At 40.6% G+C, this 21,930-nt stretch overlaps 1 protein-coding gene across 3 annotated transcripts in view; it reads left to right on the top strand.

Moving 5' to 3' along the window:
- The window catches only part of DYNC1I1 (dynein cytoplasmic 1 intermediate chain 1), a 377,849-nt gene that overhangs the window by 236,232 nt on the left and 119,687 nt on the right, over positions 1-21,930 (top strand). For all 3 annotated transcript variants that reach the window (XM_045508648.2, XM_010972445.3, XM_010972429.3), the window contains 3 exons: positions 12,629-12,718; positions 18,951-19,113; positions 21,306-21,405. In XM_045508648.2, the coding sequence (XP_045364604.2) occupies positions 12,629-12,718; positions 18,951-19,113; positions 21,306-21,405 (353 nt within the window). The remainder of the gene's footprint in view (positions 1-12,628; positions 12,719-18,950; positions 19,114-21,305; positions 21,406-21,930) is intronic.

The raw sequence follows: 21,930 nt of genomic DNA, 5'->3' as shown, positions 1-21,930 counted from the left end.
GGCTATTTTATATAGGTTGCATAGGGAAGACCTCACAGATAGTGTAATATTTGACAGGGATTCTGAAAAATGAAATCATGAGAAAGACACGTGAATATCTGAATAAAGAGCATTCCAGGCAGAGGGCACAGCAAATGTAAAACTCCGTAAGATGTCAAAATTCTCAGTAAGATCAAGGAAAGCCAAAAAGCCAGCTCAGTTGAAGCAGGGTCGGCAAAGGGCAGAGTGACCCACGCCGGAAGAGATGGAGCAGAGCACGTCACGCAGGCATGGTCTTGAACTGGAGGAGACAAGATTGCCCAAGTAGACGCACCTGCCGCAGACATGAGCACCTGTGAATCTGCACATGGACTGGGAAGCAACCCGCTTACCGTGCTAAAATAATACTGAAACTGGGATGGGCAAGAGAAGCTGGGCTCTGTCTGATAGAATATGGGTAGCAAGTTCGTTTCCAGCTGGGCTCCAAAGCCTTTGCCGCATCCAAGCCCTTTCCTTTCCACTGGCCATGCTTATTCTCACCCCTGAATCCGCTGAGCTTAATCCTCGACAGCTTAGTTTGAGCAACTGGGAGACAGCGTGGACACAGTTGAAACACAGTGGAATTTAGGGGCTCAAAAGCTTGGGTTTGAAAGTCTGCCTTTATAATTTAGTAGCTATCTGACTTTCAGCAACTCATTTAACCTCTTTGAATCTCGACTTCCTCATCAATAGTAATAAAAGGTTCTTTAAGTGTATTAAGCCATTAAAGAATCACTATTAACCAAGGGAAGCAATTCTGTAATCAACAGACAAGAAAACTGAGGCACAAGGGGTTAAGTAAGTAGCCCAAAGTTACTGCTAAATGGTAGAACCAGGATCTGAACCCAGCAGCCTGGCGGCAGGACTCATGCATTTAACCCCATGGTGCCTTGAGGATAGAGTGCATAGAGAAAGCACAGAGTCCCTACAAAGGAGGTGCTCAGCAGTTCCTAACCATTTGTCCTTTTTTGGTTGCCAGTGACAGAGAAACCAACCCAAAACTACTTAAGCCAAAAGAACTTTGGTTGGCTCTTAACAAATATAAATCTAAGCCCTAGCTTCTAGGCACGTGTTGGCTTCAGCTACTGCTCAATTTAGGTTTCAAACTGTTAGTTACCACCATCCGTCTCTTGGCTCTGCCTTATTTGTTGATTCTTTTTCAAGTTCCTTAGGGGGAGCCAGGGCAGCTTTCGTTCCACGTTAGCTAGTTCCACCCAACCCAGTGGAGGAGAGGAGTCCACTTCCCTGAGATTAGGGTAACCACGTGTCCTGATTTAGCCAGAATAGTCACACAGTCCAGCATGAGAGAGGAAGGAATTCACTTCCCTGTGGTACGGGTGACTGCACATCCTGATTTGCTCAGACAGTCCTTGTTCATACCTGCCAGTCCTGCTTAAAGATGAATTGCACCTCCATTCCCTCTCAGAAGTATCTCAGTTTGGACAGTGGATTTTGTGGTCACTCCGCTGATAGTCCAAAGAGAAATACTGAGATTTAGTCTCATTGGTCATTGTCTCAGATACAAAGTTTTCCCCTAAATCTTAAGAGGGATTTGCTTAGCTGAGAGTGGGGAGGGGGTGCGTCCACCAAAGAAGAAAGAGACTATTAGTTGAAGAAATGGGGTGGTGGATTCTGGGTGGTCAAAGCCACAACATCCGTTACAGCTCCCTTTTCTTCCTTTACACTGTTCGGTGTGACTTAGCAGTAAATTGAGGGGGTTAGGGAGTTGGAAAAACATGGGCTTGAATCCTGGCTCTGTTCATCCTCTAGCTGTGTGACCTTGTAATTCATCTTCCTTTCTAAGCCTCATGTATAGAGAGAACTAATTGTATCCGCCTCCGTGAGTTGTTAGGAGGAGTAAATAGGCTAATGGAATAAAACCTTTACCACAAAACTTGACATATATGATTCAGTAAGTCAATAACTGTTGTTTTTCCACGAGGCCTAGAATAGATCTGAGCACACGTTAGGTGGTGAGGAGATACCTAGTGACCCGTGACCAGGACAAGAAGCAAAATAAAGGACCATGAACCTCACAGGGAGTGTCAGGGAGTCTTGGGGTAAGTTTAGACAAGACTTGCTGGCAGTGATGACGAGACCTAGTGATCAAGGAAAGGAACCTTAACATTTAAAATTGAGTGAAGAGGTTTGTGATCCAGCTAAAACACTGGAGAAACCACTGAGAAAAGGCACTTTTTAGAACATGGGAAAATGAGATTAACATTTTAAACAGCCAAGAGTATTTACTTAGTACCCATATTGGGGCAAATAAATATGAATAATTAATGCATCCTACTCCCAAGAACTTCAGAATTGTAGGTGGAGAAGAAAACTCAGAAAGTTATAGAGATGTGTTCTACTTAAAATGCATACAATAGTCCATAAAGTAGAGACTGAGAAATGCCATATTCATACACATAATAGTTCTCTGATTGGTTAAAAAAAGTTGTTAAGACAGACTCAAGTGTTATGAAGGGTTAAACGAGGAAGAAATCCCTTCTAGTGGGGCCGGACAGGAGAGATTTGGGAAACGGGGGTCATTTGAATCAGATCTTAAAGTATAGCTGGATTTGACATGCAGGAAAGATACATAGATTTTCGAGGCTTTGATCACTCCAGGTAAAATCCTGCCCTCATGCTTTTTTTTTTTTTAATTATAGTACAGTCAGTTTACAATATTGTGTCAATTTCTGGTGTACAGCATAATGTTTCAGTCATACTTATACATACATATATTCATTTTCATATTATTTTTAATTATAGATTATAAGATATTGAATATAGTTCCCTGGGCTGTACAGTAGGTCTTTGTTGTTTATCTATTTTATATATATATATATTAGTCAGTATCTGCAAATCTCAAACTCTCAATTTGTCCCTTCCCACCCCCTTTCCCCCTTGGTAACCGTAAGTTTGTTTTCCATGTCTGTGAATCTGTTTCTGTTTTGTGATTTTGTTTCCTCTACCTAGAATGCTTTCCCCAGATATCCACATGGCTTGATCGTTGAGTCTTTATCTTTAATGCCCTCTCTCGGCAAGGCCCTCCCTAGCTACCTACATAGAGTTGTGATACCCACCTCTCCCCTGCCTTGCTTTTCTCTTTAGGGCTTGCAACTCTCTAACCTACTATATACTCATTTATGTGTCTTGTCTATTTCTGTCTCCACCACTAGAATGCAGGATCCACGAGGCAGGAAGTTTTGTGTGTTTTATTCACTGCTGTTATCTCCAGCACCTGGAAGAGTGCTTGACACAGATTAGGAGCTCATATTTGTAAAAGGAAGAGAAGGAGAGAGTCTGGCCGAGGGAGCAACATGAACCAAAGGACAGCTAGAATGTGGTACAGGGTATCAGTGTAGGCTGACAGGAGTGTGTGTGGAGGTAGGGGTGAAAGGGGATGAACATAGGAGAGGAAATTTGGCAGGACACAACGTGTTGGCTCCAGACCCTAGCAGACTTGAAGACAAGGCCAAGGAATCTAGCTTTTATTTTTCATGTCCTGGGAACTATCAAGGGCTTTATATGAACAGAGTTGTGTTTTAAGAGGCTTACTCTGGCAGTGTTGTTTGTAGCGAGGGTAGAGAGCAGCTGGAGGTAGGAATGTCAGCTGGGAGACCAGGATTGTAAGCTACGTAAAAGGCTGTGGTGGCCTTTACCAAGGCGAAGGAGGTAGAAAATGGAGAGGATGAGGGGAGCTGTGCAAGTAAAGGGGATACAAAGAGGTAGAATTAACAAGATTTGATCCTATTAACAGAAAGGGTGCCAGAGAGCATGTAATAGTGGGATAACCTCTATGTGAGTGATTGACGTGACAGCCACTCTGACGTTAATGGTCACAGCTGACGATGCTTAAAGATGGAAAGTACCATTTTCTCCTTATGAACAGTTCCTTAACAAGTCAAGGAATGTTTCTAAATGGTTTTGACTTATTTTACTCTGTTTTTACTAGTTAAAATAACACAATAACCATTTTAGTACCTGGAGACCTTGAGGTTTGCTTTTTTTTCTGGGACATATCTATAGCAGCTGGGGAGAGTTAGGTAGGATGACATCTCTGTCCCTGTGACCCCAGTTTTCTTTTTCACCAGCCATGCTCCCCCTAAGAGGAAGGGCAGGTTTGCACATCTGGAAGAAAGGATAGAGGAAACAAAGAGTAGGGTATGGGATTGTCCAAAATCAAAAATAGATAGCGAAAGGACTTTAACCTTTCCAGACAGCCAAGAATTGCATTTTCAAGTGTTTTGAATTATTTCCCTGTGTGTGTGTGTGTGTGTGTGTGTGTGTGTGTGTGTGTGTGTGTGTGGTGTGTATGGGCCTCTATACAAAGAAAGCTGCCAAGAATAGACATAGAGCCTGTGCCCTTCACAAGTCAAGGAGGCCGTATTCACATATAGTACAACAGAAGTGCGCTCTCTGGAGTTGTGCAATGGTTGGCTCTGCTTCCCAGAATGCAGAACAGAGGACTGATCTGTACGTGGGGGGAGGGGAAAGTGCCTGGCTCTTCCAAAAGCTCTCTCCCTCCCAGGCCCTGCAAGAACTGCGGTCTGCCATTGGAGATTACTTTATTGGGGTTACCAGTCTCTAATCCATTAAAATGAGTCAGTTCATCTAGTTGATCTCTCCTGTGGCTGAGGGTTCCATGACTCCCTGAGAAACCTTAGGAGATTGGGGGCCTGAAAAATATAAAAGAAGAAAGAAAAGAAAGAGTGGGAAGTGGTTTCTGGCGGCAAATTTGGCCTATTTCATACACAGGAGGGTCAAGAACTCTTCTGCTCTGAGCAGTCTTGGAGAACTAAACTGGAGTCAGCGAATGCTGAGCCTTACATGCTGAGCTAATCTTGGGAATGGGGAGCCGTCGGTGGTTTCTAAGGAGGGAAACTTATGGAAATAGCGATCAGTCAAGTTTTCCCATTGCCAAACATCAAATGCTGGAGTCACCACGGGCTCCTGCCTGGACATCTCTGAGGAGGGCATTCTCTTCCTCGTCCCTGTCCTTCCATGCAGGCTGACTGATCCCGTCAACTGAATTCAGCACATATTTACTGCACCCATGTTATATGTCAGCACAGTTAGAAGTTTCAGAAACAGCTGCTAAAAAGTACTGTTCTATGGTTTCCTCTCATTTTGAATATTTTCTTTCATTTCCTCCCATTTGCAGTGCCTTGGGTGACATTCCATCAGGAAGTAAACTTTCCAAGTACTGTCATGTTAGAGCCTTAGGAGAGAACTGATGTGGCCTAGAGTGTTAACAGGAGTGCTCTGTACGATGAGAAATGTATGTTTTCTTTACTCTGGCCAGATTTTTCTAGACCAGAAAGTGAAGGTTTTTTAAATATTAGCATGTAGTATATTTAACAAAGTGCTTACTGAAAATCCCACAAAATATGTCTTTGCTGCATATTTTTACAGCACGGAGGCGCTCACCTTGATCTGTGTAAGCGTTCGGCAGTGCATGTTATACTTTATTTTGGCCGCTGTGATACGTATCGGGAGGGTGGCTCTCTTTGGACTCCTGGAGAAGTTGGCAAACTGTACACGAAGCTGGTCCAAGGGTAGGGTGACTTGAGTGAGTTCTGTACGAGAGCCCTCACTGTCTGCTGTGCAAACACATGTCTGCATTCACAGTCCAATTCATCACGCCTACTGGCAACAGAACCGTCCTAGGCCCAATTCTCATCATCTGTCGCTTGGATTGTGGCTGTAGTTTACCTTCTGACTGTCTCCCTCATTCCAGGCTTTCCCACTCTCCTCCAGCCCCCATATTGCCTCCACGTTCTTAAACAAAATCAAACCTTGTCTCTTGTATTTTTAAAAGCCTCCAGTTTCTCTGCAGGGCTGGATGGCAGCAGTTTTCATCGAGAGCCAGGCTGCCTCTTAGAGATACCAGAATGTGCGTAAAGGGCTGGCTGGGAGGGAGATTAAGTGAGGTTTCAAAAGCTGTATTTAGCTTTTGAATTCCTCCATGCCTTGAATTCCTCTGAAATTTTAAATATTTATGGATTAAATGAGATGTATGTTGAGTAAAAAGGGGGATACTGATCTCCAGAAAGAAGTCCAAACTCTGTCATTCAAGGTCCTACGCAGTGTGGCTCCTACTACCTTTCCAGAACAGTCACTGGTCTTGATATTGCTAGTGTCCTCGATGACACTAACAAGCGTAGATTTTTGAGGGACTTTTCATCTGGTTTTGGAGATAGATGCCAAACCTGATTTTAAGTGGTCTAGAAAGTGTTATCATAGAGATATATACAGGGTGGGGTGGAACAGTGGAAGGGGTCAATAAATCTGCTCAAAAGGAAGTGTTAAAGCTCTGCAGCTGTATCACAAAGGGTTAGTAATAACCACCCCGTACATTGGAGGGAAGACCAAGACAGGCAGAAAAAAGTCATGAGCGACGTACAGTGCCTTTGGGGCATGTACCTACTGGGATTGTGGGTGGTTGCGCATTGTCTGGGATGCAAACTCAGTTAGAAGAGACAAGAAGGAGTTAAGGGGTTTTATACTGAAATTTATGGGGAGCTATAGAAGACTTTTTGGTGGAGAAAGGATACATAAATGTATTTGTTAAATAAAAAAGTGGAACTACTAGAAATATAGATCAAGGCTGGTAGCGGTAGGAAGAGCAGTCCAAAAGCACTTGTAATACTTCAGTCAAGAGATGCTACCAGCCTGGACGAGGGCAGTGCAGAAAAGACAGAGGTGGATTTGAGACGGATTTTGGAGGAGGGGTTGAAAAGACTTAGAGACGCCTTCTTATAGGCTCTGATGGAAAAGAGGAATTAAAGGTGGTACTGTGATAGCCAACTGTGAACCCAGGTGAAAGGCAGTATCCTTAGTAGGAAGGAGAATGCAATCAAAGGAGCAGATCTCAGCAAAGAAGGGAGTTCTGTTTTGGACATGTCGAATGTGAAGTGCCTAGGGGACATTCAGGTTGGAATGTACAACACAGAACCTGGAGCCTAGAAAGGACACCTTGGCAGGAGATACCCATTTGTAGGTGATGATGGAAGACAGTGTACATGTTATGCAGAGTGGCATTTGATACGAGAAAACTTGAGGCCAAAGACAGAACTGCAAAGAATGTCTTCATTAAAGTAAGTTATTTTTTAAATCAGAAATAAATTTTGAGAGATTAACTTTTTGATTTTCTATAGGAAAATTTTAAATACGTTACAAAAAGAATCACTATCTGAAATAGCCATACATAGAATTATATAAAGTGGCTGGGGCATTTGTTCTTAGTTGAAAGCAAGACACCTAAGATACAAAGAAAACAAACAAAGGAAAAAGCTTTTGTATCTCTCTAAGTTTGTTCACCAACAGTAGCACGATGGTAAGTTTGGTTTAGAGTTGACCCTGTGTTCTTGTCATCCCTTTTACCTTTTGGAAGCTAGTGTTCTGTTCATTTCTAAGCCCAAAATTATTTCATCAATTCCAACATTCACAGTTTTCCACATTAGAATCAATAATGCGTTACAGTTTAATGAGCAGTAATTGTTTTTCTTCGTGGTACAAAAAGTAATGGTGCATCTTATAGTCGTTGGCCTGTTTGATTCGAAGTCGTATGGTACTTGCGTCCTACTTCCCACTGTGGGAGGAAGCACGATGCCCTTTGGAGGCAGAAGGGTGGAGTGAAAGGGCGCCTGCTGCGCGCTACAGATTGGACTGAGTGGTCCTCCATGTGGCGGCAGGCGGAGGGGCCACAGCCCCCTTGTGAAAAGCCAGCCGCAGGGCAGCAAGGGCTTGGGTGGGACACTCAGACCCTCTTATTCCTGGGTTTTGCAGGCCCTCAGAGACCCAGGGAAAGTGAGAACCCATTGACCTCATAAAACACAGTCCCTTTTCTTCACGGAGGGCCACCCCGGGTCACTCAGGGTTCTGGTTGCAGGCAGCAGGCACAGAGTCCAGTGGGATTTATTGGAAGGAAATCTGGTGCTGACACCACCTCCAGTGAGATTTATTGGAAGGAAACCTGGTGCTCACAGAATCAACAGGAGGCAGAAGGAACGGGCTTGGAAAAGCTCAAGACCACGGGAACCCAGCCGTGGAGCTCTGGAGCAACCTGGCCAGGATGTCAGACACCACTGCAGGCTGGCCCACATTAATCCTGACTGTCCCCTCCGCTTTGCTTCCTGGCTTCAGAGAGAAAGCCCCCATTAGGAGCATTTGGTGCGACTGCCCAGATCCTGCTGTGTCCTGGTCACTGGAAAATGGAGAGCAGCAGGGAAACGTCTCCCGGGGCTTTAGGAGAAGAAAGTAGGGTCCAGCATGTCACCAGTACAGCAGTACTGCAAGGGGGATACCCCCGGACTGAAAGGGCTTTTGATGTTATATTGCCAGTGACGAATGTTCCCCTGCACTCCCCTTCCAAAATCTCAAATTTGTGAGGCCATCAGAGCAGCTGAACAATCAGATTGGCATATTCAAATTGACAACATTGGCTTCATTCTGAACCACCAACTGGCTGAGGGAAGTAACCTTTCTGGAGCTCATATAAAGGGTCAGGCTTTGTGCTAAGTATGTTCTATGCAATTGCTGCTCAACATGCAATTTTTCCTACTTAGACCCTGAGAAAATCTTAAGGAAAGAGGACAGTGGTTACCAAACATTTTTCCAGCTAGAGAGAAAGAAGGCAACAACTGTAGACTGCAGTTTGGGTGCTAAACAAAATAATGTCTAAAAGATGCCATTGTCTGAAATTAGCCCCTTGGACTGACAGGCAATTAACTTCTGCCAGTGGTTTAATTTCTCGTGTGTACCTGGTACAGGAAACCATACATGGGTGGTAATTTTTTCCCCCTCCAATCTCAGAGGAAATGTAACCGGGTATGAACTAGCAGCACAACTCATATATCAGTAGTCTGGAGTGGTTCTACATAAATCCTTTTCTTTAAACTTATTTAACTGTTTTGAAAATGTCCTCAACAGAAGTAATTCCAGTTGCACCAGAAAGGAAACCAGAGTCTTGAAGAAAAATATACTCTCTTTGCTGAGCAAGGCAAACATATCAGTATGCAGAGAAACAAACCAGTCTCGTGTGTTTTACTTCCTTAGCAAATCCACTGAAATGCTTACTTTATGTCTTTAAAAGGCTGATAGACAAAGAATTCTGTGGCCACTAACAATTAATGCCTACAACTAACTGGTTTGTAACCACTTTAAAATGGCAGGTACTATTTTTTGTATTGGTTTCTCTTTTGTTCACAGTATCTCATTATGGAACTTGGCACATATTATAAATACAATAAATATTTGTTTTTTAAAAAAATTCATTGAAAACATGTTCTCTGGGGAAGTATTTTCTATTCACAGAATTAGATAACATGCTGTTTTCTCACCTACTTAATGCATAAACCACACTTCTATCACAAACCCAGCCTTTTTTATAGTGAAGCCCTCATAGAATGATGTATTTCCAAAAAGCTCTACGCAGCACTTCCTTTCAGGCTGTTGCTTTTTGATTCTTCCAGGAATTAATTTGTAAAACAAAAATCTTTATATCTGCAAAAGGTGAGAATGTGATAGGATTTAAAGCTGACTAGTTCAAAGTCATTTGATGAAACTGACTGCATTTTCAGAACAAAAAAATGTGAATGTACAAACTAGTTGGCTCTAATGAAAGCACAAGTGTTTACCATAGTCAGTGGAACTGGTCATAAATTAATTTAGACTTTGACCTATGGAAGGAGATGGAATAATCTCTTTGTTATTAGCCTTAACTTCTATAAGATTTTCACATGGCTCATTCCTTAATTCCTTGAAGTTTTTGCTCAACTGTTAACCTCAGTGTGGCCTTTCTTGACCACTCTATCTGTCTGTCTGTCTGTCTATCTGTCTATCTATCTACCTATCTATCTATTTTGAGAGGAGGGAGGTAATTAGATGTATTTATTTTTTATTATTATTTTTCAATGGAGGTACTGGGGATTGAACCCAGGACCTCATGCATGTTAAGCACATGCTTTGCTACTGAACTATACCCTCCCTGACCTGACCACTCAATTTAAAATTTCAGCTCTTCCTCCCCTTATCAGCATGCCTGATCCCACTTCCCCAGCTTTCTCGGTCCCCGTTCCACTTAGCGGACATAGTGTATGTTTTGTTTATTTATTTGTTTGCAGTTTCTCTCCCTAACTCATGGAAGCTCCATGAACACAGATTTTTTTTGTCTATCTTGTTCCCTGTCCTGTGCCCAGCACCATACATAGTAAATGCTCAATAAACATTTGCTGACATACAAGCTAAGGCAATGTTTGAAGCTTTCTCTGTACGGGTATTTGCAACTCTCTTAGTGATTTGAAAAGCAATTTCACATCAATAATTTTATTTGTTTATTCTTTTAATAAATTTGTGTTTTAAGAAAGGGTCGTTACCCCAGTTCATCAGATGACAAAAAGAGCCTCAGAGAGTTTCTATGAATTGTGTAAATCAGAGGCTGGCAAGCAGTGGACTCCAGCCTTGAACTCAGATCAGTTTCTTTCCCGAAAATACTGCTCCCATCCAATCTATGAATCTTTCTGGCCAAAGAAATACAGCAACGCTTTGTGTTAAATGTTGCTCGTCAGGTCTTAGGGAAGTGGATTCCACAAAGTAAGTAAGAACAGAGTTTGAATACAGCATATGTATTCTTGGTAAATAAAGCAACCCACCATGTATAGCTCTCAAGGATGTGAAACCTAACTTCTCCTCAGCAGTTACCTCTTGGAACTGGAAGAGCCATCTGTGTGGAGGCCATGAGATGTCCACCTCAGAGAGTCTCCACAAACCCCTCCTTACACTGCAACTGAGCATCGCACCTGCTGTACTCCAGGCTTTTCTCCATGGCATTTCTATTTCATGACAGCTGTAGGTAGGGAGGTGGTACCCATAATGGTTAAAGATCATAGACCCCAACATAAACAGAACCAAACAGAACTTAAAGCTCAATGTGGTTGAGAGTTTCTTTGGGGGCAATTACCATCTCCTCATCTATAAAATTAGGTGATAGTACCAAGTTCTGATAAATAAATAAGATTACACAAGGACAGCATTCATCACTGCTCCAGGTGTCATTATTGTGTGTCTCCTTATCTCTTCTCACAGATGATAAGATCACAGAAGGGAGGGCTTGCTGCTGGCTTTCTTAGTTTGCTAGGGCTGCCGGAACAATGTACCATAAACTGAGCCATTTAAACAGTAGAAGGTGAGTGTCTCACAGTTCTGGAAGCTAGAATTCCGAGATCAAGGTGAGATGGCAGGGTTGGTTCCTTCTGAGGGCTATGAGGAAGAATCTATCCTATGTCTCTGGCAGTTGACTGGCAAGCTTTGGCATTTTTTGACTTGCAGAAGCATACAGATTATTGTATTTCAATGAAAATTCACATTAAAAATTTTCAGTATCTAAATTGCATTACTATATATATCTTTAAAATTGATATTCCTTCCACAAATCATTTGCTTAATATAATCAGAACTATTGGGGTTGCTTTTCAGGCTATAGATATATATTTGGGCATTTCAGTGTGTATTTATAATGCATTCTCCAAGTGCCTAAGCTGAAGTTTTGAGTTGATAAAAATCTCAGGATTTATTGTGATGGGAATAAAACTCTCTGTAGAACTTTGGATCTTATAGAAGGTCTATAAGTATTTGTTGAATGAATGAATATATGAGTGAATGATGGGGATGGAGGAAGTGAAGTCATTTCTCTTCAACTCCATTTGTACCGATGAAGTCCATAACCTAAAGTGAATATAATACTTAAGAGTGAAGGTAATAGATTTAAAAACCATGAAAGCAAGTTTTAATTTTTTACATTGTTTTGTCTCTGTAAGTTGGATTTTCTCGCAACATCTTGTCTTGCCCCTTCATCCTCTGTACTGCGACTGATGATTTCAAGCACTCTGTAATGAAAGGGGACCTCCAAGAAAGGCAGGATGGGAGGAGAGAGTGGATGCACGTTTGCATAGGGCAGGAAGGGCACTGTAACATCTGGCAGTGGTGGCCGGCTGGGTCCATTTGTTGGTGCTCATTAAATTCACATTCACGCACGAACTGTTCTGAATGTATAAACGCTATTTTAGGCTGGTTGCTCTCTCCAGGCCCATGGCGCTGACTTTGGGGCCCTATCCCTGGTTGTTTACTTGCCAGTGACATTTGACCTGGGGTCAGACCTGTATTTAACCCTTTCCTACAGGTCAAAACCAAATTAATTTGGTGAGAATGAAATTGGAAATGAGTCGTCTGTACAGCAGGTGTCCCCTGTGGAGAATGTGCCCCAGGTGGAAACATTTTAAGATTGGTTCCTGGCCCATCTCCGAAGAAGCTTCAGAGGTCACAGAGGCAATTCCAAGACATCCCATGTGGTGAGGGCCTGGGGGTGGATGTAGCAGGTGCCGACACAGGGCGGCTTTCTCAGCAGCTTGGGGAGATTTTCAAACAGGCCTCTTTGGAGATAATGTATTCATACATTCATGAACATATATCTTTTGGGCATTCATTGTGGACCAATTGACTTAGAAGTTGCCCTAAATGATTGGAACTTGACCCTTTGCCCCTACCTCCCACCATCAGCCAGAGACTTTGATTCGTAGGAAAGGAAATAATGCATTTTTCTCTTTCTTTTTTCTAGACGATGAGGAAGATGAGGAAATGGTGGAACCTAAAGTGGGCCCAGATTCAGAACTGGAAAATCAAGACATAAAACAGGAGGTGAAGGAAGGTATGGTGTGGGAAATGAATTGGGTCATGATTTTATTGTGTTTTTTTTAAACCAATATAAGGGATGATAGAGGTAAGTAAAAATTAAATGTATACTTCCTGTGTAGAAGGTTTTCTGGGATTATTCAATATATTACATTTAGCAACGTAAACTGTAATCTCCAAAGCAAGAGCCCTTTATATTTTTGACTGACAGAAGCCAAAAAAAATACAAACCATCTGCAATTCCATCAACAAGTCTAGTCACGATTGCAGTAAGGCTATTACTAAATAGCAATAAAACAAGACACTTGTTATCAATTGTCACATTATGTAGTTCACTCCATCGTATATTCCCAGTGATAAGAGTAAAGGAAAGGAGCAGATAGAATTATTTTGTCAGTATTTCTGGAGTTTATGCATGTGATCTACAGAGAAGTGTTAACAGTGATCATCAGTATTAACTACACTGTTAGATGTTTTCCTCCACAGCTCTGCCCATATCAGAAGGAGCCCCCTTTACACGTTCCAATGATAACAAAGACTCACATTTATCTAGGCCTTACTATGGACTTGACTTTCTCCTTAACACTCCAGAGATATGATCTGCCCTTCACAACTTCCTTTTGAAGCAGATACTATTATTTTCCCTACTTTATAGATAGAAAACTAGGAAAAGAGGGGCTTAAAGACATACCCATGGATACATAATGTGTAAGTACACGAGCCAGGATTTGGAGTTGTCGCCAAAGCCTGTATGCCCTCCTCCTGTAATAGCACTGACTTCAAAAAACAAGAAAGCAAGAACAAAAAAAGAAAAGAAAGGGAAAGACAAGAAATATTATGGGTGATGTTTCACTAAAAATCTCACTTTGTATCCCTTTGAGATTTTCAGCCTATGGAACAAAAGAGAATTTTGAAATTGTCCTTCTTACTGAAAAATGGAGTGTCCGTGAGAACTAAGTGTGGACTAAAAAGATCTTTCCATACTTCCTTCCTAGTGTCCCAAGTACAGATCAACATAACTTCAACTAGAAGCTCATTTGATTTTTAAATTTTAAATTTGCCTGTGGCTCTGGCACAGTGCACAGCACATGGTTGTCTGTGGGGACTTTGTAGGAATGGGGACGCGCTGGTCATATGGGCTCACTTCCGCCTCTGCGGGCATTGAGGGAGGTTGATTACTGCCAAGTTTAGGGTACCACTGAGGCAGGTGGCAGGTAGATTCAACATCTTTAACAGTGGCATCCACAGAGGGCAAAAGAGTTACTTTTTCTGAGACTCTAGAAGTATTTGAAGAGATTTCACATTTAAACTTCTGCTAGAAACATTTTTCTTTTAAGCTAGTGAATAGAATATTATTAACATAGGTATAGCAAGAGACGAAATAAGTCAGGATTTACTAAAATACCCTCTTTTTTTTGGTAAATGATCCTTAAGATGTACTGGGTGATAAAGAACCAGGGTATATTTTGTGTGTCTTGCCTCGGATTCCCTCCCACGTCCAACCCAAATCTGCAAATTGTCTTCTCTGGCAAAGCATTGTAACCTCTGTCTTAAGTTCTGAGCAGAAACACCCTCTAGTTGTAACTGTTACTCATGCTTCATGGAATTGATTAAAGTCCTGTTAAAAGTCCAAAAGAAGTTTGAAAGTACATTTCCTGTTGCTGCCGCGCTGTGTGCCTTAGTCTCTATTAATGGCTTTTCTGCAAATTAGCACATAATGGGTTAAAAGCATGTTTATGTTGGCATCATACTCTCTCTGGCATTTTTTTTTAAGCAAGACAGTATTTTGCAAACTTTTTAAAGAATCTCTAGCAGATACAATTGTGGCACCATTCACACGGCTGCGTGGTAGTCCGGGCTGTGTCAGCACTTCCATGTGAACCCTGAGTTTCAAGGATTTATTACTTAGCCATAAACATTTGTACTAGGCTGAAACTTGACATACACAGTTTCAAACCAGGGGACACATTTTTGAGGAATCGGGCCTTTTTTGGAGTTAAAAAAAAAAAGTAGTGAAGGAGAAATGGGAAAAAAAAAATCAGTGCTCACTCGCTTTTGACATTTTTGCCCATCTGACATCAAAACGCATTAAACAGTAAAGAAATACGGGTTCGATTTATTACTGTTCTCACTTTTTTCTGCAACAGTGTAGAGAAAAACAGCAGGTACATTTTAGCTTTTAATCAAATTTTAGGGAATTTCTGTATGTGACTGTCCTGGTATCTTCATGTTTAGAGATTTAAAACAACAGAATCATAAATGCACATTAACTCATAAGCCTCACATTAACTTCAGAGAAAGACATCATTCTTTGTTAGTTTGGTTTGGTTTTCTCTTGTTTATGAACTGATTTCATTGTAAAATTCCATAAGAGCCACTGTGCCTATTTAATCTATTTTAACATTTAGGTTATGTGGGTTTACTTTTAATTTTTTTTTTTATTTTTTAGATATATTCTTAAAAAATATTTAAAAGATGTGATTTTTTATATGGAAATTTAAAGCTTCATTGAAACAAGACAAGACATTTCTGAAGTGGATATTTTTAAACTTACTTTTGACCTAAAAATGAGATTGTAAACTACTTAATATAAATTAGGAATTTAACTACCAATTTTATATTTTTACAGAGAGAAAAATTCCAGGGACTCTCTAAATCAAAAGATACAGTATATAGTAAATAGAGTAAATAAAAAAGAAATTGAAAAAGTATGCATTCAGATCAATAAGAAAATTCAAGAAAGCATAGCATAGGATAGAATCAACATGAGTAACACATAAAAAAGGTATTTCCATATGCAAAACCAAGAGAAATGAACATTTCTGTAACAAAAATAAAAAAAAGTAGACCCTATAAAATTCACACTAGATTTTAATTTTGCAGGCCACGAATTCATAGAATTAGGCGGTTTTCTAAACTTGGAATTTCATGACTCCAGTACATTGTTTTCATACTTGTTATTCAAGCTAAATATGACTGTTCAGGTACATTTTGGTAAGTTTGAAAATTGCCTTGTAATTTGTATCGTATGTAAGTTATATCCATGTGTTCTACTTTTCACAAAGAATCTTTATTCTTTAAAAAAGGTCACCTTAAATGCATAAAATACTGTTAGCTCCTAGCAGAACTACTCCATGTTGTGAAAACACCAACAAACCTGCTTACTAGCACTTCCTGCTTGTGACTCTTAAGAAAAATCAAACATGATCGTTGCCCTTGTTTTGCTCTGGTATGCCTTTTGCTATTAAATTAATTCCTACATTTTTATACAGTGAACATGTTGAAAATAATTCATTGGGTTCCAGGGATAGGGAAAGGCTGAAGAAACAGAGATTTCAGGGAGAATTTGGGTTGTGTCCTGGAGTAATACAGTTCTGATTCTAATAGTTTATGCTTGTATTTTGAGTTTTGTGGATTCTGTTAATCATCTAGTTTTCTTTCATGAAATGTAATGTCTGGAGAGGTTTTATCTTTGAATCCCAATTTTGGTGGTTGTTCCTGGATAGTCCGTTATGTTTTCATTACATTGTAACAACACATCAATTTAAGGATTTTTAAATATGGGAGGTTTGGGTTTTTTATCCAAAATAACCATGGCTCTTTTTAACTCCTAAGTTGAATGTTGTTTATGACTTAGAAAAAGTACTTGTCTGCACATGCATCTTATTATTTTGTGCTAACAAATCATGTCATTTGATCCCTGTTAGACATCAAAGCTTAATATAAAATATGGCCTTTGTTTTGCTTCAGTAGCAATTTAATTTCAAGCCCAAATATTGTATTGTCAAACATAATATCTGGAGAGGCTACTGCTTCACTTACTTGAACTTGGCCTCTGCAAATACGCTTTGATCAGCCATTTATGTTTCTCTTAGAGGAGAAGTTACAGTCTTGAAAGCTGAGATCAAACTGACAATGAACTACAGGGAAGAAAAAAAATTACAGAAAATTACACACATACTATTTTTTATTCCAGGTAATGGACCTGTAAGGAAAGACACAGGTGAAATTGATGCAGCTCAAAAAGATAAACAGAGAATAGAATAGATAATTTTTTAATATCATAAAAAAAGGATAAAGGGAAAAAAATTCCTGTTTCTCTGCTTAATTTCAAGTGTGTCTCAAGTCACCCATTAGCAGTGACTAAAGCTGGATGAAGCTTTTAAAATAAGACATTCTTTTTCGCCCTTTGGCATCCTTGCTTACTGAAGTTTGTTTATTTATATAATAGTACTGACCACAGCGAAATGAACTTAGCGTTTCCCCTTTGCCTGGCTACATTTAGTAGTTTCACTGTTTTCTTGGACTTACATAAGGATGAAAAAATTCAAATGCCTCATTTATGGGCGTTGTAGACAGGAGACTAATGAAGTATACGTAATTACTAATTACTGAATGCTTATATTTGCCCAGTATAGTTTTTAACCCTTAAATCAGACTTACAGTTTAGCTAGCATTATCTCATTTTATAGATAACATTGCTGCCTAGAGAGCTTTCACTGATAAAAGGATTCAAGCTAGCAAATGGCAGAGTGACTCTTGGATTCCAGGTTGGTTTTGAAGAGTTCTTGTTATTTACGGTGTACACACTGCCCACGTCACCATTTCTCAGACTTGTGTGTGGACAGCATTGCTCAGCAGATGCTGATGGCGGTTCTTGGAGAGTCTCGATACACTTGGATGGACTGCTCTCAGGCTCTGGACTTCAGCAGCAAAGCTGGATTTCTAGTTATATTCCGGGCTGCTAAAAACACTAGGGTGGACTGTTTTTGGAGAAGATCTTCTGCCATAGTGGATGAATCATGTTTTTGTTATAGTGTTACCTGCAGAGCATTTCTCAATGGTGTAAACCAACTACATTATAATCATTCTGGCTTCTTGTACAAATGCAAGTTTGTATTTGTACAAGAGTCCCTCCAGACGCCCTGCATCGTAGTGTGGGGCAGGAAAGGGGAGGCCGGAAGCGGGGAGATTTTATGAACATTAAATGCTTGAGATCCACTGCCGTGGCTCTGCAGGAGGGCTTCTTGACAGTTCAGATTTCTCAGGACAGTGGCTTCAAGATACCATTAATCAAATCAAATAACAGTTCCATAAAACATCATGCTACCCGTGATTGCACCGAAATGATTCTGTGACCATGTGGCCAGGTAGAAATCTGTCCTGATTATGGAGATGGTCATGGAAGTGTTTGGGACACCATGTGGGTGAGTGATTCCACCAGGGAGCCCTGTGGTTTTAAATGCGCAACCCTCCTCCTGTAGCTTAAACTTCAGGAGCTTCTGCTCCTACTAAAAGAGTAATCAATCAAACGTTTATAGACGTCTCTCTGCTCAGGAGTTGAGCTGGGGTTCCTGAAGAGCCACAAAGTTTCAGCTGACAGTTTCTGCCCTTAGGGGTTTCTCACTCTGGGGGAGTTCCTAATCCTTTCTCTATAGTTTCATGTAAACCCTGCTACTGAAGGAACAGTTTGTGTAACTTAATTGTGACTCTGAGGTGAGCTGACTTTCAGACACTATGACCTACTGCTACTTACTTAATCTCTCTGCCTCACTTTGTATCTTCACATTTATTTTTATAACATTAATCATGCTAGAAAAAGAAGGCATAAAAACAATTGTGAGGTGTCTCATAGAAGCATTTATTTGTTCCATTTGTTTAAAAGCAGAAGATATCTTGGGAGAAGGCAGGTTTAGAAGGACATGTTTCAGTTTTTGAGGGGAATCTGTGTAAGTTAATCAGCCTTAAAAACTAACTGGCTAAAATAAAATGAATTTATCTAGTAGAAAGAGGAAAAGTGCTATCTGGATCCTATTATAGAGAGCTTTTAATTATTTAGTAGGTACAGCTTTATAATAGCTTTACAACCTAATATACATAGTTTTATAGATTTCTCTATTATATACTGTTTGAGCTGTTTTTCAACTTTAGTTCTAAAGAAAATAACATTCAGAACTGATTGTTAAAACACACCAATCTATTTTCATTTGTAATCTTTTTCAACTCTTCAAAATAGTAATTAGTCCAGATACGAAATCGTTTTGTAAAATTGGCAGTGAAGACATCTGCAAAAACCTTTGGTGTGAATTTAAGAATAATTTTGAATGAATATTAACAGTGGCTTATTCCACGGTGGTGTTACCACTCTTTTGATAAGCAGTCTCTCTCAACGGTTGGATTCCTCTTGAAATGTTCTAATTGTCCTTTTTCTTTTTTCCCTTTCCTAACAATCTCTTGTATATAAAAAGCACCTCCCAGGGAGCTGACAGAGGAAGAAAAACAGCAGATCCTTCATTCAGAGGAATTTCTCATCTTTTTTGATCGCACAGTACGGGTAATTGAAAGAGCGCTGGCAGAAGACTCTGGTATCTTCTTTGACTACAGCGGCCGAGAGTTAGAGGAAAAGGACGGGTTAGTTTCTTGTGTGTATTTTTTTAAAATACTGTGATAAGTTGTCTGTTGATTCTAAATTCATTTATGTATTGACTAGGCAAGTCCCAAGCCTAACAAATCAGAGGAGGATGAAATTCCAGAGCTGATCTTGCTGAACAGCTTTGACTAAGGGCTTTGGTTATGAATTCGGGCTTAGAGTTTCCCTGTAATTATCATGTGCTTCCGTGAAATGCTTTTGAACTTGTTATCTGGGGAACAGTCCAGGTGATAGAGACTGGCAGAGTCATGTACATTGTCCTCTGAGAAAACATTCTTATAAGCAGCAAAAGGAGATTTATGTTATATCCAGTAGATCTATTTCTGATGTGTAAGCAAACAGGAAGCAGAAGACAATAAACATGAGATGTGGGAGAACTTAACTGATGTGGGAGACAGCAGACAGAGACTGGAAACTTTTTCCTCTTTTGATACTGTAAGATTATGTGTATATCCCTCTTAGGAAACACATGTGCAGGGATATATTTACAGATTAAAAAAAAACAACAACCAATAAAAGTAAAAGGCCCCAAATGACTTTCTCAGTGACGGTATCATATGCGCTGTATAAGGCAGCGGCTTTCAGCCATCTTCATGGGGATAACAGGAGGCACTTCATAAGCTCTGTAAGAGGTAGATATAGCTGGTTTTCAGCTACTGATTTCTTTCTGCCAAAAACAATATGAAAATATGAGAACACGTGCCTTTTTCATCAGACCTGACATTTTACTACTGTTAAAATTCAAATGCATTGTCAAAGGACAACGTATCATCATTGAGAATGCTCAAAGCACTGTAACAGAGGCTCCTAAAACAGTTTCAAAAGGGAGTTCTGAAAGTGTTCTGAACAATTGACAGCATCGTTAGATGGCATCAAAGTGAGAACAATATTTTGAATATACTTGTTATAAGATGTTTGTGTTCTTTTAAAAGCTATTACTCTATGGCTCAGTTAATTTCCTGAGTCCTTTTTCCCTCTAGGTACCTGGCCCAGTGTTATTCTGGGTTCCTGGCAAGTACTTAGGCACATGTACCTCTTGCCTGAGTTTGCAGTGGTGGAGCTGAGGAAGGGTTTGAAGGAGGGAGGGAGGGAAGGAAGGAAAGAAGGAAGGAAGGAAGGAAAAGAGAAAGGAGGGAAGAAAGAGGAAGGAAGGAAAGAAAGAAGGAAGGAAGAAAGGAAGGAAGGAAGGAAAGAAGGAAGGAAGAAAGGAAGGAAGGAAGGAAGAGAAAGAACAAGAGAAAGGGAGGAAGGAAAGAAGGAAAGAAAGAAATCAGCTTATTGGAGCCCAAGTAAATTGTTTGAAGTCAGGTCATCCAGTCTGAACAAGAGCTGTCTAGGACAAGTGAGGCAGGGTGCCAGGCAATGGAATGAAGCAAATAAGCAGAAAAAAGGAGAGTGTGGAGGAATTCCTGAAGCCCAAGCAGTATAGGCAGCTTTTCATGCAGATTGAATACCTCCTGTCATAGAACAAACATTACTCAATTTAAACACTCAGTCTTGTGGAGCAAATTCACGACCAGTGCAGGGTTCTTCAGAGGAGGTTTTGTGGCCAGTCGAATATCAGCCAAGTAAACACTGGCCGAAGTATAGTCCTCCTCCACTCAGATGCTCTTTTGGCCTGTGTTAAGTGTCTAAGACTCTTGGTGAATCCCCCACACCTTAGCAGGCTGGTCTCAGGGTAGAACTTTTCACATGCTATTGAGCAAAGACGCAACCACTGCTAGTCAATCAGAAATGACAGGTAAATAGAAACATGCGTTCATCTCTGGTCTAAGGTCAGATAAGGTTGTATTTATATCAAAGAAACTCCCAGTGTGCTGTGCTCCCTTGATAGCTGGGAGATTTCTTGTAAACTCTGCTTCAAGGCAGAGCTTATGGAGGGAGGAGAATGCTTTAGAACTGGTCAAGATGGGAATCTGAAACAAATTTGACATTTCATACCAGGCTTGGAACAACATGTGGAAACTTTCTGGGCCAGGGTTAGAGGGAGTTTTGCATAAAGGAGACCATCTTTAGTCTTTCTATAATCAGAGTTTGCTATCTAAATCGATGCTTTGGCTTCAGAGAGTATTGTGTGCCATGCTCTTGCCATTTCGTTCTTTCAATATAAGCAGTAGAGATAAAACCTTATTTTGAAGCATCGTTTTTTTCTTTGATGTTTAAACCCTCCTAGGGATGTCCAGGCTGGAGCCAACCTGTCTTTCAGTCGTCAGTTCTATGATGAGCACTGGTCCAAGCATCGAGTAGTCACTTGTATGGACTGGTCTCTCCAGGTAAGAATTGTTGCTGGGATGGGACAGACTTGACTGTGTTCTCATGGCATTTGTTTAAAAAAGAGAGAGAGAATTGCTCTACTACTCTGGATATGTTCCCTAATGTCTATGCCTGTTGGTTTGCTTTCTCATTTTGCTGAAGTTTCAGTTTAAATCTTACCCTCTATTATTCATCTACATTGAGTGCTTACTACGTGCTGGGTCCCAGACAAAGAGCCAGGCCATTTTGTGCATGAAATTGCTCTCACTAAAGTCACCAGTGATGTCCTATTTGTCAAATCCTGTGGATATTTTTAAGCCTTCATCTGCTCTGACCCCTCTTTGCCATCTAGCTTAGTGACTTCACCATACCTCTAAAAACGTTACCCTTCCATTGAGTTCTACAACTGTACTACCTTCTAGTTCTCAAATTCCTCCAAGACTTCTTCTTCTTCTGCCCTTGTGGTCCCTGTAGTCATGTCCTCAGCCTCTACCCTTCTCGACGTGCTTGCTGAGGGCCAGCTCTTCCACTGCTGTGGAGACCCC

The sequence above is a fragment of the Camelus bactrianus genome, chromosome 7 (assembly GCF_048773025.1).
Source record: "Camelus bactrianus isolate YW-2024 breed Bactrian camel chromosome 7, ASM4877302v1, whole genome shotgun sequence".
Taxonomy (NCBI): domain Eukaryota; kingdom Metazoa; phylum Chordata; class Mammalia; order Artiodactyla; family Camelidae; genus Camelus; species Camelus bactrianus.
This window is presented reverse-complemented; position numbering and strand designations above follow the sequence as displayed.